Source organism: Sebastes umbrosus, chromosome 8 (genome assembly GCF_015220745.1).
Source record: "Sebastes umbrosus isolate fSebUmb1 chromosome 8, fSebUmb1.pri, whole genome shotgun sequence".
Classification (NCBI taxonomy): domain Eukaryota; kingdom Metazoa; phylum Chordata; class Actinopteri; order Perciformes; family Sebastidae; genus Sebastes; species Sebastes umbrosus.
In genome coordinates, this window is record NC_051276.1 from 12857474 (window position 1) to 12872777 (window position 15304).

Consider the following 15304-nt stretch of genomic DNA (forward strand, 5'->3'; position numbering starts at 1 on the left):
GACATTCAGTCTAAAAGCAAGAAGAATAAGATGATAAGGAAAGAGGGGATGAAGACACGAGGACAGAGGGGAAAAGGTGGTAAGGTACAGAGAAAGGAGGAACAATATGAAGATGGAGAGAGATCAGAGCAAAGAAAATGTGTGCAGAAAAAAAGACATGAAAATCAAGAGCATTTTTATGGAGAGAGGAAGAGAGAGGAAGAAAAGAAGGATTAGGGAAATCATAAAATTTATAGAAGAAAGGGAAGAAGGATGGAGGGACAAGAAGACTGACAGACATAAAAAGAAGAATGTATAAAAACTCTAAGTAGGGCAGAAAACTGCCTCTCTCGTGCTCAGCCCTCATCTCCTCCTCTTTCTCTCTATCTTTCTTTCTTATTTCTATCCTTAGCAGCACCATTACTCAGTAAGGACTACGGCTGAACAAAATGATCTAGTTTACAGGAATAGGAGTTGGAGACCTACATAGTCACAATCAGCACTGGACCCTCCATCCTCCTGCTTAAATTGGCTCAGGCGTGGAGAGCACTGATGACGCAGGCTCATATGATGTATGTCATCATACATATTGATTCAGGGTTCCCCAGCTCCGGAGAGATACGTAAAGACCAACTAGCGGCACTCATTAGGAGTGCTTTCTCAACAGGGGGCCTGCTGAACACGATCCGTGTCACTGCCGTACACTGCAATAATAGCTGGACATAAGTAAAGGCAAGCCAGACCAAAGCCTTCTTTTTCCCCTGACCCTCTGGATCAATAACCACCGGACAAAAACATCCCCGGAACAAAGGCGAAAGAAAAAGTAATCGATGGCAGTTCTGCTTTAGTTTGTAGTGTTCATTTTCACACAGCTGAAAGGTGGCACGAGTTAGCCGGAGACATTACTGCTACTGAATGGGAAAGCTTTTGTAAACAGGTGGAGTCAGCGATTATGATAAAGATCATTGATATTTGACCTCAACACCCAAACAAACACAAACAAACACCCGCCTCCAGATTTACCATCCCTCTCGCTCCCACTGCCTTTCCTCTTTCCTGAGCACAAACTGCCCCTGCTGATTGGCTGGAATAGTGTTGTGTTTCCCATTTACAGAGCCAGGGCTGTGTATGAACACCAGATTTGTTTTTTTCAGCACTCACACAGAACAGACGGCTTGTTATTAGAATCACTGACTGCACTTTTAAAGGTCCTAAATATTGGGAGCATTTCTATTGCCTCTCAACAGCTCTCAACATGGCGACGGCGAGCCGTGGCTTACAGCTAACGGTGCTAACAGCGCTAAATAGTGCAAACAACGGCGAAAGTGATGTCAGCGCTACCTGAGGAGGAATCGGAGGGTGGGTGCTACTCTAAAAACGCTGCCACCGTTGGACGGGACTGTAGACATTACTCCACTATATCTTTACATAGCAAATAGTTGTTTGCTGCAATATTAATGCTCTGGATATTGAATTTAGCACCTTTATTTATTAAGAAGCATTCATGGTGATGTAGCAAGGCTAAATTCAGATTATCTACTCGTTTATTTGCATTATATAAAGCTTATCAATGTTTAAAGCCTGAAAAATCTCTTTCTGACCTCAGTTCCTGTGACACAGTACTATCAAAGTGATATTTACTGACAGTTACGACACATTTTTGATGAAATGATATTAGTCATGATGATTTGCAAATAAAGACTCTTATAACATGATATATCACACATGTTGTTTTTCGATTCCAGATAAAAGACCACAAGAATGAAGAACAGAGAAGGTCTACTGGCCAGGTGAGGACACACCAGATGATGATCTAACCAGAAAAACAGGCTGGTAAGATCCAAGTGCAAGAACAAATGTCCAAACACCCAAAGTACAAAACTAGTTTTCTCAGATGAAAAATGAACAGCTGTTTTTTTTTATACAGATGGTAAGCACATATTTCATTTTAAACTGTAAGGAAGCCTCTTTGTGCTTCTTTTCTTTTTTTTTTTCTAGACAACTTTAAAGGATTGTCCTGCACAGAGTAAACAAGTCCTCTGCTCAGAGATTCCCATCTGAACCTTATGCTTTTTATAGGGTCACAAAGGGACATATCTGATTATACATTCTCTATTTTTACTGCCCTGTCCTGGCACTAGCTGTCAGTTGTTTTGGGCTTTCTTACATATCTAATAAGTTACCTGCCACAGCGCTGAGCAGTCTTTGAAATCACAGAAACTTATAAATCTGCTTTTTAGAACGAGGACTAGTTGCAAAAGGCATAACCCATAAAAATGAAGTCAAATATATTGTTGAATTAATTGTTGTTCTTACAAATAGTAACAGCAACTAAATATGTCAAATGTTTGTCATATAGCTCTTTTTCACTTCCATCTATCAACAATCTGATGCCCTATCTGCGAAATATATACATGTATATATCAAATCACTTACTAACCTTAATATCTTTACATATTTCACAGTTTATAATGGTGGATCGTCAGATATTTAAGGTTTATTTCAAAACAAGTGAGTTATCTAACCCAAAGAGATGATTCCTCTGCCCATAAAATGTCACTTTATACCTCCGTGTACTTCTTTTGAGACGGAGAGAGAAGAAAAGCAGTATGAGAGACAAAGAGGGAAGAATATGTATGATCTACTTATATGCTTCTCCATTCAAATGTAATACTGTCCTAAACTGTAATACTGTCCTCTCACTCTTTTCAGAAGCTACTAAAGAGAGAGGGTTGAAGAGAGGGGTGGGGTTTAAGCCAGGAAAAAATGACAGAAACAAGTGCAAATTCGCAATAGCTGCGACCACATAAGTGCATGCATTAATGTGTTCATGCATTCACACACACACAACCTCACAAACACTTGACCTCCTTGGCAAATTTCAGCTTCCTAGGTCGAAAACTGCGGCCGCCAATGGGTGGGGACATTTTTGTGGACCGACAGAGCGAGCTACAGAGCTGCTGGTCGCAGCTAAAAAGGGAGGCAAAAAAAAAAGTAAAGTTGCACAAATCTAGGGAGAATAGAAAACGACAGAGAAGAGAGCGAGAAAGACAGAGCGAGAAGGGGAACAAGAGAAAGCTAACCATCAAGAGCTTTTGATTCCCCCCATAAAATGTTCCTTTTAAGAATGCCCATGAAATTAGCTTGCTGAAAGAAAGCAATCTCAATCGATTCAATCCCCTCTAAAAAACTTTCAAACAGCCACCATACCTCCAGCTCTTAAGAGTCTCTGCGGGACATAAAATAGATTCTCGCCTTTTCTCTCCAACCCCCCTCTTTTTTTTCCTCTCTGTCTTACTCTTTCTCAGTTTCCCTTAGACCTTACCTGCCATCTCTACGTTGGCACGCTGACAGAAAGAGGAGAAATCTTTAAGTGCAGAACAGAAAAATGGATGCTGGTCCTCACTTTTCAATTTGTGTTGGGCCCTCTCACTACACTGCCACTTGCCAGCTGCAGGTGGATAATATCTGGATCTTCCTTATAGCAGCCCGCTTCACAAGGTCCCAGAATATCATGTGCATATATGTATATGTAAAGCCCTCTATTGTGCATATAACTTAAGACTGTTAATCTATATAGAGTCAAATTGCTAAAATAATCTTCCAATATGTATTACAGTATGTGGAAACCAGTGATGGCAATCTGTTGTATCTGCTGATTGATGCTTTTATTACATTTGAGGATTGAACATTTAAATAAGGTTGTAAATCATATTCACAAAGCTTTATCATGCATTCACTTTTTCAGCATTCTCACTAATATGTAATTTAATCATCTGTAATTTGCCTTCAAACCAAAAATTAAAATCAGGTTTGGCTTTATTTACAGGTGAAGAAGGCCACAATGACTGGACTAACATCTGGTGGATTGAGAGGCCCTACAGTTTTTTCACTATACTGCATCTTAAATTGATTTAACTATGCAGAAATCAAGAAATTGAATTACTATATGAGGAATGGAGAATATAGGTGTGTGATAAATACAAAATGGTCCATTATTTGTGATAGCTTTGAGAACACAGTCTGTTTCCATTTATTAACTACAGCTGTGAGAACTAACAAGATGAGCACCTCAGCTGTCATTCAATCTGAACTCAAATTCATGCAAACAATAACTTGAGAGCACGATGTGACGTGTCAGTGCGGAGCGAGACGTGCAATCCAAATAACTTTGACTTTTCTGGACCTTCCGCTCAGCAAACACACGGTAGTCCGGTTAAAGTAGAATGAGAGAAAAACTTTGAGGCAAGTTGAGAGCCAGGAACTGTCCCTAGGACAGAGTGTCGGACGGTGGGGAAACCAGGGCAGGAGAATCCCTGATGGATTCCTGGAGGCCTCGAAACCTTGCCGAGGTGAGGAGAGGAACTTCTGAAACATAACTTCTGCACTTTCAGGGATCAGCGAACAAAAGCAGGTAGAACAGAAGTAGGAGGACAACTGAGTGAGGAAAAGTAGGAGGACGTTCCAAAAAAAAAGGGAGAGAGGAAGAGGGAGAGAGGATGAGTGAGATGGTCGACCTCGCGAAGTGGCAGAAGCAGTAGAAATAGCTGCCCCACTTGTAGACACACTTTCTGTTGCTAGCCGACTGTCCTCGATGCACTGGGGTAGCTAACCTATATAGGGCCTGCTCCACGCTGCAGCATCTCCCACACACTCGCAAACACACATGGACACACACTCAGTGTCTCTCTCTGTTTAATACACACAGGCGAGCACACATGGGAGGGGAGGGGGGAGGCTCAAATCAGGCCACACATGCTGTAGCTACTGCTGAGTTAAGTCACCTGTGCTGCTAGCCTAGCTTGCTAGCGGGCAGCCAGCTGCTCCTCTAATTAAGAGCCCATCTACTCAAGGGGCCGGAGCATATGGAGGACTCTATAGCTGGGAACTGGTTTTATAATAGATAGCTATGCCATACGGTGGAGTAGTGGCCAGAATTCATAAAGTTGGACGCACTGCATTAGGAGGATAAGGTTATTGTTACCAGACACTATTAAAGGAGTGTGGGGATAATATGATACCTCCAACATACTTCCAACGCTCTGAGACTGAGCTTGTTCAGTTGATATTTGTGTATTCTTTTTCTAATGGACCATACCGTATATCTGGTATGCTAATATCGTGCTGTTTTCCACCTGCAGAGTAGATGAGACACTTACGCGGCACTACTTGAATTCCAATGATTACCCGCAAATTAATCAAACCACTTCACCTCCAAGAGGTGATATAATTGAGTGTACTTTCAAAGATTAAATCCCTTCTCATACACACTGTACTGTAATACAGAGCATCTTTCTTGCTTCCCTCCTGTTGAGGTAAATCAAGGTGTCTGAAATTAGTTTTAATTAAATTAATTGAAATTAATCAGAGTGTCAAGAAAAAAGATTACCAGAACTCGTGGACAGGATCAAACACCGACTCCCCCTCAAGACTTTGACAATCAGAGGATCGCCAAAGGAGACTTAACATCATGTAAGTAGGTCGACATACAAGCCGCATCCTTAAGAAATAGAGGTACGTGACAATAAGCAGGCTACATCGATTGTATTTGGTTTTTGGGATATTTGAAACATTTTGGTTGTGTGTGGTTTCACCGTCAGTGTGGTTTTTTCCCTTAATTGGTGTGACTTTTACTGTTATTTAGCATTGTTTGCACTGACTAGCTGAAATTGAAATCTTATTAAGACAGACAGCGTTTTGGACACACACGGTCCTCAGTTTACTTCACGGTGAAGTGAAGAAGGTCAAGCCAATTCAACCCTCACTCTTATTACTTTGTATTAAGATAAGACAATTGTACAACTGCTACTTTGCGTTTCTCATTCATGTATCCAGTCACCTCATTTTCACACACTACCAGAATCCACCAGAAAAGTGGTTCAACGGCTCAAACTGTTTATATTTTTGGAAGTACCTCAGGTGTTAAGTCTGAAACATTAACAAATTTAAATATGTCTTTCCCTCTTACTCTTTAATCACACTTGATTATAGAAACAGAATTCAGACAGACCCTCTACAGAATACACCATTTGGTTCATTGACAAGGTTTTTTCATCATTTGTTTTACTTTTATTCTATTCAGTATCATTCTTTATCATTTAATATTATATATATATTGTTTTTTTAACTTTTTATTATTATTATTATTATTTTCTGTTGGTAAGAGTAAATTTGTATTATATTACAGATTGTTTATTATAAATAATGATAATTCTTATACTTTGTATGGCCTCTCGTGTGGAGAGTTGTGTTTTACAAGTTTCAATTATTAAAAGCACAATAAAAACAGTATTAAAAAAATAATAATAATAATAATAATAATAATAATAATAATAATAATACCAAAACTGAGGGTATCAAACAACATAAAAATACCTGTCACAGTCCAGTTTTTTCTCTGGGTTTTTTGTCCTGAGAAAAAAACGTCTGGGCAAAGAGTTATTATGTAAAACAAAGTAGTTTAACTAAATGCATGCTCTGTTAGTGGCGTCATCTTGCTAATGTGCGAATTATGCCACATGAGGCATGTCAACACATAAAAACACATAAACAACCAGATGATTGAATGAATTATAATGTCTGAGGTATAAATGCAACCTCTTTGACTGGAGTTACTTTGACACCTTTAACAGCATTTTATTGACTTTTCTGTCCAAGGCCAGGACTAATGGCTGCTTCACAAAACCAGCACACACACATACACACACACACATGGGCAGACACACAGGCAATGACAAACACATGGGCAGGCATACAAATGTGCACACTAACACATACTGCACACAAAAACCCACACCTTTCCTCACTGTAGCCTCCAGTACCGACAAATATACAATTATGTGAGACCATTTCAGGCTACATTATGAGAAATGCATTAGTCAGTGATGGCAAATGGAGCACAGCGCAGACATATCTAAGGCTGAGTGTGTGTGTGTGTTAATGTGTGTGGATGTGTGAGAAAGTGGTGGAAAGAAAGAGACAGAGGGGGAAACTTAAAACATAGGAAAAGAAAAAAACTGATAAAGGAAGAATGATGACAGTTATCATAAAAATGATAGGATTGAGGGCTGTAACGTCATGCAGACGCACGCAGTCAGCAAAGGGGAATTTTTGGGAGGCACACTGAGCCGTTTTCATGGCCTGCACCTGTATTTGTGACTCATCTTGCACCGCAGAAGAAACAAAGTAGGGGGAGTGTCGCGAAGAATCCAGCGCTGCATTGCAATTTTTGGTGTCACGATTCACCATCTACAGCCCGCCTGTGTGGACCTGGTCAATAGTGCACTGCGCAAAGTGAATCTGTGTTTTGGGTTTTTTTAAGATGCTAGTTGGGGGACACAATACCCACCCCAGCCAAAGCCTGTTCACCCCGCTGCCGTCTGACAAGTGATATAAAAGTATCCGCTGCCGTACCACCAGACTTCAGAGCAGCTTCTTTCCTCAGGCTGTGAGACTCATCAACTCATCCTCCACACTCCACCATACAAAAATATATTTTTGCTTTTTTTGTTTGTCTTATGTAGCAAAATGGGACTACAACTGCATTTTGTTGTGCAACTCTGTTGCACAGTGACGATGAACTAAATTGAACCCACATAGAACTTTCTAAAAATCACACAAACCTCTGTTAAAATAAGCATGTTATCCTTGTCTGTTTCACTTATATTTTACATTATTTTAACAATAGACACAAATACTGCATATTAATAATCTCAATACAGTTATATTTCTGTATTATAATAATTCCAGCAAGGTATAGTAAAGATTAACATCTGGTTCTTACCAGCAACCCTCATCCACAACTGTAAAGTCCTATTCATTCTCTAATTTGCGTGGTGCACTTTGTTAAAGCACAGATACACACACCAAATCCACAGTGAAAACCTGAATCAGATCTTGTTCCGTCACCACCAGGACGTTGCAAAATAACCAAACAAAGTTCGAAGTTTTAGAGGCAATGACACTGTCAAGATGAACTGGACAAGAAATGTTCACTCATGACAATAAAACCTTCTCGTTTTCTGTCAGAGAACAAACACAGGACCATCTCCCTGTTTCCAAGGGGGTCTGGCAAATTTAGCACCTGAAGCTGAGTACTTTTACTGGCAATAGACCTGTGGTTGTAATGAACAACATAATGTGGATTAGCAGAATCATAATTGTTCATTTAACCGATAGTTTATTTTATAGTTACAGTACGTGACTCTCCTCAGGATTCTCTACTCCATTGTGAAACTGTGAGTGCATTATAATAGGAAGAGCACTTTTCTGAAGGGAATAAAAGGTGCCAATGTGATTTACCATGATTGTAACACTGATCATATGTGGATGAATCTCAGTGCTATAAAGCAAATTACATTCTTTATCTAAATCTCTGCATCCAAGTGCAAGAATATCAAGTAAGTGTTCTGTGTAGCCAGTAATTACAGCACAGTGGTGGAAAGGTTGCCATTCTGCAGCACATATATGAAAGTCAACAGACTGAAAGTCTTATTTCTGTTATGTGCTTTCATTTTGACACTTTATGAGAAAAGTCAAATATTATCTTTGAACAAGTCAGTGTATGTTAGTGTGGGTATTGTGTGCACTCACTCGCTCGCACAATGACACAGCATTCCCCCTTTAACAATGCTTCTTGCCAACTTTATACGCAGCAGGATTAAAGGTATAAAAGAACTCTCAGAGGAGAAGAAAAAAGAGCTTTAAAAGAAGGAAATGAGAAACAAAGAAACAGCCCCCAAACCGAGTTACAGGGCCATTTTTAGACAGTCATCCATTAGCTCTGCTGCGTTCCCATACTGTCAGCCCCACGTGAAACCAAGGAGGCCAAGTCGAGGGCCTGCTGTAGGTAGTAAGCAGCACAGCACCCTCTCTCAGCACTGTGGGAATTGGAGGAAGGAGGGGAAGGGCCGGTAGTGGACTATAATATGAATGTCACTGCAGTACAACATCTTTAGAATGAGTAAGATGGATTAGAGCTTTAGCTCAATGTGAAAAAGATTCTCTTAAAGAGATGGGAAAGAAAAGAAGGAAGGAAGGCTGGGGGATGGCGGCTGTGGCTCAGCATAAAACACACAGATAGGATAACAAAGTAAGAGGATAGAGAAGGAAGCGGCTTGCAATGAAGATTTTTGTTAGCTTCATTTAGTGATTTGTAATCTTATAGATTCAGGCGTTCTTGCATAAAAGCACATTTCCAGTGCTAGAAATGCAGCGCAGATTGTTTGTGTGTTTGTGTCTGACAGAGCGAAAGAGAGAGGGCGCGTGTGGTTTGTGTGTATCTCACCTCTGGCCCCATGTGTTCTGTCTGTGTTGCGCGGTCAGTCATTTGGCAGTCTTTCATCTTCAGGGCAGCTTTGGCACTCTCCTGCATACAAAACAAACACACACCCATCAGCCGCGTCCAAAAATCTCACAAAGAAAGAACATCAAATACGAATAAATCAGAACAACTAAATGTCCTCCCAGCAGACTTACGCCTCGCATCAACTCGCAACATTTAGTATAGTTGGCTTCGATGCATGAATAGCTATCAAAAGGAAAGAAAATACTCCAACTCTAAAGAATCTCAACAAAGCCAAATCCTTTTTCTCTCCTTCCTCTGCCTCTCCTGGAAATCCAAGAGGTCATAAAACTGGGCTGAATTACAGGAGAAGTTTTCTACAGCCAAATGTTGGAGTAGGGACCCTCCTCAAAGTGCAGCAGTAGAGAAGAATTCATAAAAAGTGACAGCTAGTACCGACCAGCCTGCTAGAAAGGTCCTTCTGGGAGATAATTAATAGGTTTCTCCTGGCAGATTTACAGACGGAGGTGTAGAGAGAGAAGTGTTGGCCTGTCCTTTAAAATACAGCACTTTCAACTTGACCAGGAACCTCTCGACTCCTGTGTTACCTCTGTGTGATTCTTTTGAAAAGGCAGGTTTTAAGTTCTCTAAATGAGAAGAACCCAGCACTATTTCCACCGGGAGTGTTTTATGACGATGTCACTAATCATTCTGACGTGCTCGACCTACGCTGCTCATGGGTCGGGAAACAGAACGGGTTGAAAGTTGCAGTGCTTATGAAATATTGAGAAATTCATTAACCTTGATTAAAATGAATCACCCGAATTAGGACAAGTTGTAAGGGGGGGTTAATGGTAAGGAGAATGAAAGAAAGTTAATTTATTATATAGCTCTAAACCCAATACACAGTGCTGTTCAAATCCAGCAGAAAGCGATCTGACAGATGAGTTAAAAATGTGTTTTCATTGGTCATGCCCATGCCCACATGAAAAGCAAAGGAGGCTTTCCGCAGCTAAATGTTGCAGTTGGAGCACGGCCCTTCAACAAAATGCACCAGCAGAGAGAGAGGAGAAAACTCATAAAAAGTGACAGCTAGTGATGGCCAGCCAGCTAGCAGGTCCTTCTAGGAGATAATTAATAGGTTTTCACTGGCAGATTTACAGACGGAGGCAGAGCGAGGAGAGCGTTGGCTATGAGCTGCCCTTTCCTTCGAAATGCTGCACTTTAACTTAGCTGCGTCAGGCAAGGTATTAGACTCACACAGAGACACATATACACCTTCACATATGTTCACAAGGACAATGTGGCCCCACGAATGCACAACTTCATGAATTGGAAGCAATGGCCTTTGTTCCAAGGGCATACGGTGCAGTTAAAAAGAAGGTTAGGCTGTGGCTGCAGTAGGGATCCAGGCTAGTATTAGACAATTCATAAATACACACACAAATACAAACATATATATACACACACTTCTGCTCGTGAAAACAAGCAGTACAAATCAAATCTAGCTGGCGTGTCAGGAGCCAGAACATCCCTGTCAGGGAGAAGGGCCAAACAGATGAAAACACTCAAGACACATTCAAGGTTGATCAGCATCTGTGTGTGTTTGTGCACGTACAAGCAAATGCATGGCCTAAAGACTGATTGATGGGTCCATGTGTGATGTGGGAAAAAAATAAACATTCGGTGGCTTCACCGTTTCACCATATGAGAGAGAGAGAGAGAGAGACAGAGAGAGACAGAGAGAGAGAGAGAGAGAGAGAGAGAGAGAGAGACTTAAAGGAAAAGGCATGTGATATTCTATATTTCTGTTATTATCAACAATTCCTAAACAATTATTTGATTATACTAACAAGTATTGCTTGTGTATCCAAAGGCTTATACGGTATAGCTTATTCCTCTGTGTCATAGACCTCTATTGTTGTCCAAAAGCCATTAAAAACACATCAATGAGCCACAATGTTCCTTCATTACCATGAACATGACCACTTCTAGTTTATTTTGATTAAATACCACATACACCGTCCTGCTTCTGGAAAGAGTCCCTCTTACAAATGCACCATTAACTCCTGTTTTAGTAACGCTTGCTAGAAAATACATTACCTTGTTGTTTTAGGAAACTTCTCATCCTTGTTAAAATTGTGACCTGTTTTTAAAAATGTACATCTTCAGTAGGAATGAATAGGCTTGGAGCTGAGAGCCACAGATAGGCTGGGGAGCTTGGGAAGTTATTAAGAGATGGACTAATGAACTGCTGGTTTCCACTGGATTAACTAATAAGAAAAATATAGAATATCACCAGCCTTATCCTTTAAGTTGGCTACTTCAAGTTAAAATGTTGGTGTTGTTCAGTTGTTTTTGACACTGTCCGAGAGGTGGTAGGTTAATTATTGAGGAATTGATGTAGTTTGTAGTTAGGTGAAATGTATTCCGGTTAATAACCTTCTTGACCATGTCACTGTAACCTTTTGATAAGCTTAAATCATTATCACTAGGGATGTCAAAGTTCACGCGGTAACGTAAATTCACTAATTTCTTTAACGCATTAACGCAACTTGGGATTTTTAGGTTGCAGCGGGCTCAATTTCAAAGCTAGAGGGAAGATACTGGTATCATTTAAAACTAGAAACCCTAAGGAATCAGATGTCGCAAAGGAGGCTAAATAACACCACATTTTGGTGAGAAAAACTGGCATGGCCATTTTCAAAAGGGGCCCCCTTGACTTATGACCTCAAGCTATGTGAATGAAAATGGGTTCTATGGGTACCCACGAGTCTCCCCTTTACAGACATACCCACTTTATGATAATCACATGCAGTTTGGGGCGGCAAGTCATAGTCAAGTCAGCACACTGACACACTGACAGCTGTTGTTGCTTGTTGGGCTGCAGTTTGTCATGTTATGATTTGAGCATATTTCTTATGCTAAATGCAGTACACCTAAAAATATAAGATCTACTATAGGAGCCTCCAGACAAATCAATCTGAGCTACTGAGGACTGCCACAGTGAAAAAAATATCATTTTTTTCCTATAACTTCTAATCAGCTAATTTAGACTATTGTTTTATTCATTTAATTCCATTTCCTTGTAAAATGGAATCGTAATTAAATGTAAAATGCATTATAGATTATTACAGGCTGCTTCATGTATTTATTAAAAATAAAACTAGCTACAAGTAAATATTGACTGCAATTAAAAAGGTGCTTTAGTGCGAGGGTGTAGAGTATGTTACATTGCCTGTAGACATGAATTTCAGAGAGAGAGAAATGATTGTTACATGAACTGTTAAACAGTGTCAATAGACTTAATACAGCTCCTTTCTGGAGTGGGTATTGTACAAAGGAAAAGCTCAAGGTCTGAATAGTGGGCAACTTCAGACGCAGCTGTGTTCTGGGGAAAATGTACCCGTGCATGTGACTGTCTGAGTGGACATTTAAGCCATCAGGTAAGAATGAGGTCTGAATACAAATGTGCTCAATGTGGTATTAAAGCTGGCGTAGGCAAATGTGGAGAAACCAGCAAGAGTAAGCTATAGATGTTGAAAGTATGGCAGGCAATACCGGCTGTATGGGTTGTACAAGTAGCTGCTGCGGTAGTGAGCCAATCACACCTCGCAATAAATCGAGGAACGCTCGAGGTGATTGGCTGCGAGCAAAACAGTCATCTTTTTTTAGATCTTGGCACAGAAAGGATCGATTTCAGGTATCATTTGACGGAGAAGTTTCGATACTGCTTGGTACCGGGTTGTTTCGGTCGATACCTTAAAGAAATCAAGCACTGATACCCAGCCCTAGAAAACGCCTATCATTATCATAATGAACATAAACTAAGAAACATGACTATTGTTAGTACTCACAGCTAAGCTAGCATGTCAGCATTGGGCTCTTCAATCATTTCAATCAGGTGGAATTAAATGATTGGACGGGCTTATTTCAGGCCTGCGACAGCCACAGATACAAGATTTGTATCTTTTGTTTGTCAGAGCATTTGATTTACTGATTGCTGTCAGGATGTAAAGAGAATTTCAACACATACATATAACAAAAAAACGCTTCTAAAATAAACGTTCTAGCCTAGCTTTAACTTCACATTACGGGCACACAGTGCTGAACACAGCCCACACAGAAAGACAGGAGGATAGGTGCTGCTGAGGGAGAAAAATGAGGAATGACTGCCAGGAAGTCATCAAACAAACAGATGCCAAATGAGACTCAAGTCAGTGGGTTGGACTGGCATCTCTCATAATAGCGCTATAACACAGGCACATTATCCCGCTAAGGCCTGGCATAATGTCTGCATTACATTGCTGTGATAGAACAGGTGACAAATTACAGACATGTAGATGACATCGATGAAAAACGTTGCCGTATGGAGAATTTGTGCAGATGAACATCACGCTTCCAAATGGGTGGAAAGGAACACAGACGACACGATAAATTTAGCATTTAAATTCCCATATTTCATGGGTAAAATTTGGTTATTCCAAATATCCAAACATGGAAATGACTCCACGCTTCCCATCCTTGTCTACAGGGGGAAATTTATGAAAACATTATACTTCTCTCTTGGCTGGACTGGAGACCAATAATAATTCTGCACTTACATTAAGTTGGTGGGAACAAGCAGTTTACATTAGCAAAGATGGAAAATGTGGGCTTTCTGGTGCCACGCCATCTGACACTGATGGTGTGAATTTGAGCCAACTATAAATCTCACATTCATTTCCTCTCTCTTTCTGTGGTCAGTCTCCTCTTTCCATCCGCCCTCTGCTGTATGTCTCGTCTCACACAGCAGAACAGCAGAGGAAGGAAAACTGACAAAGCTGTTTGGCAAATTCTTTAACGAAAGTAAAACTTCCCAATTCTTTGAAATAGTTTTTTAACCTTTCTAAAAAAAGAAGGATTTTTAATGCTTAAAAGGGAATGAAAAATGTGTGCTTCAAAGGCAATTAGTCTTTAATTTATACCCGTAAAACAAATAATTCAAAAACATTCAAGCTGTTTTAATTATTAATTTCAAAGTTTAGAAAAACAGAGACCAAGAAAAAGAAACTGTGATAGAGATAAAATCGGATGAGCAAACCTTCCATTTATCAATGTCTGAGACTATGAGTTGCTTCTCTTATTAGTTACAAAGACTTTACAGTATTTTGGAAAAATATTTTCCTTCATTTGATTTGTTTATATTTCCCATTACTGCACACATAGTTCACTGAATGATCATCATCAGAGCAATCTTCTGGCTGGCAACTGCTATCTAATACCATATTTTTGAATGTAAGGAAGTCAGAATGGAGCCGTCATTTTCCAGCCGATTAGACTGTTGTCAGGCTATTAAATAGGCGTTATCAGTCGCTATAAACACCATAGATGTGGGTCAATAGGGGCCTATTACATCCAATATTAGGTTGTATCATCTATTCACATGGTAGAGCACTGAAAGAGAGTATAAAAGAACATGAGAGCGACCTCTAGCAACCATAGTAATTGTGACAGGAGCAGAAGCAGAAGTCAGGCGCTTTAGTATAGAAACTCCATGTGATGCGGATGTTGGGGGTGATGGATGGGATACAAAACACAGGGCTTTCACCCAGGTGACCGGGATTCGCATCCCGTGTAAAAGTTGTGTTTGTGTTCAAAAGAGTTAAGTTTCACTTTAACTTTTAAAATGTAGTTATTTTAAGCCTAAACACAATGTTTTCCCCTTAACTTAACTAAGTTTTATTGTTGCCGAAACCTAACTAAGTTGTAGTTTTGTTGCCTAAACCTAAAGAAGCCTTTGTGTTTCTGTTCAAAACGTAACGTTTCATTCAGTTTTACAATATGTTAAAACGTGTTGCTTTTAAGTTTCGCTTTCACTTTTACAACGTAGTAGGAGTAGTAGGCCCCTTCTGACCCACATCTATGGTGCTTATAGTGACAGATAACGCCTATTTAATGGACTGATAAGAGTTGAATCAGGTGCATTTTCTTAGTATGCGTAAAAAATCCTTTGAGAAATCTGGTTCAGTAAATGCTTCATATTTCTTTTACAGAACTATG

The 15304-nt window shown here is 40.0% G+C and overlaps 1 protein-coding gene across 4 annotated transcripts in view; it reads right to left on the bottom strand.

The window, feature by feature from the left end:
* Positions 1–15304, bottom strand: part of ccser1 (coiled-coil serine-rich protein 1) — a 139400-nt gene that overhangs the window by 60208 nt on the left and 63888 nt on the right. For all 4 annotated transcript variants that reach the window (XM_037778696.1, XM_037778697.1, XM_037778698.1 and 1 more), the window contains exon 10: positions 9266–9346. In XM_037778696.1, coding sequence (XP_037634624.1) covers positions 9266–9346 — 81 coding nt within the window. The remainder of the gene's footprint in view (positions 1–9265; positions 9347–15304) is intronic.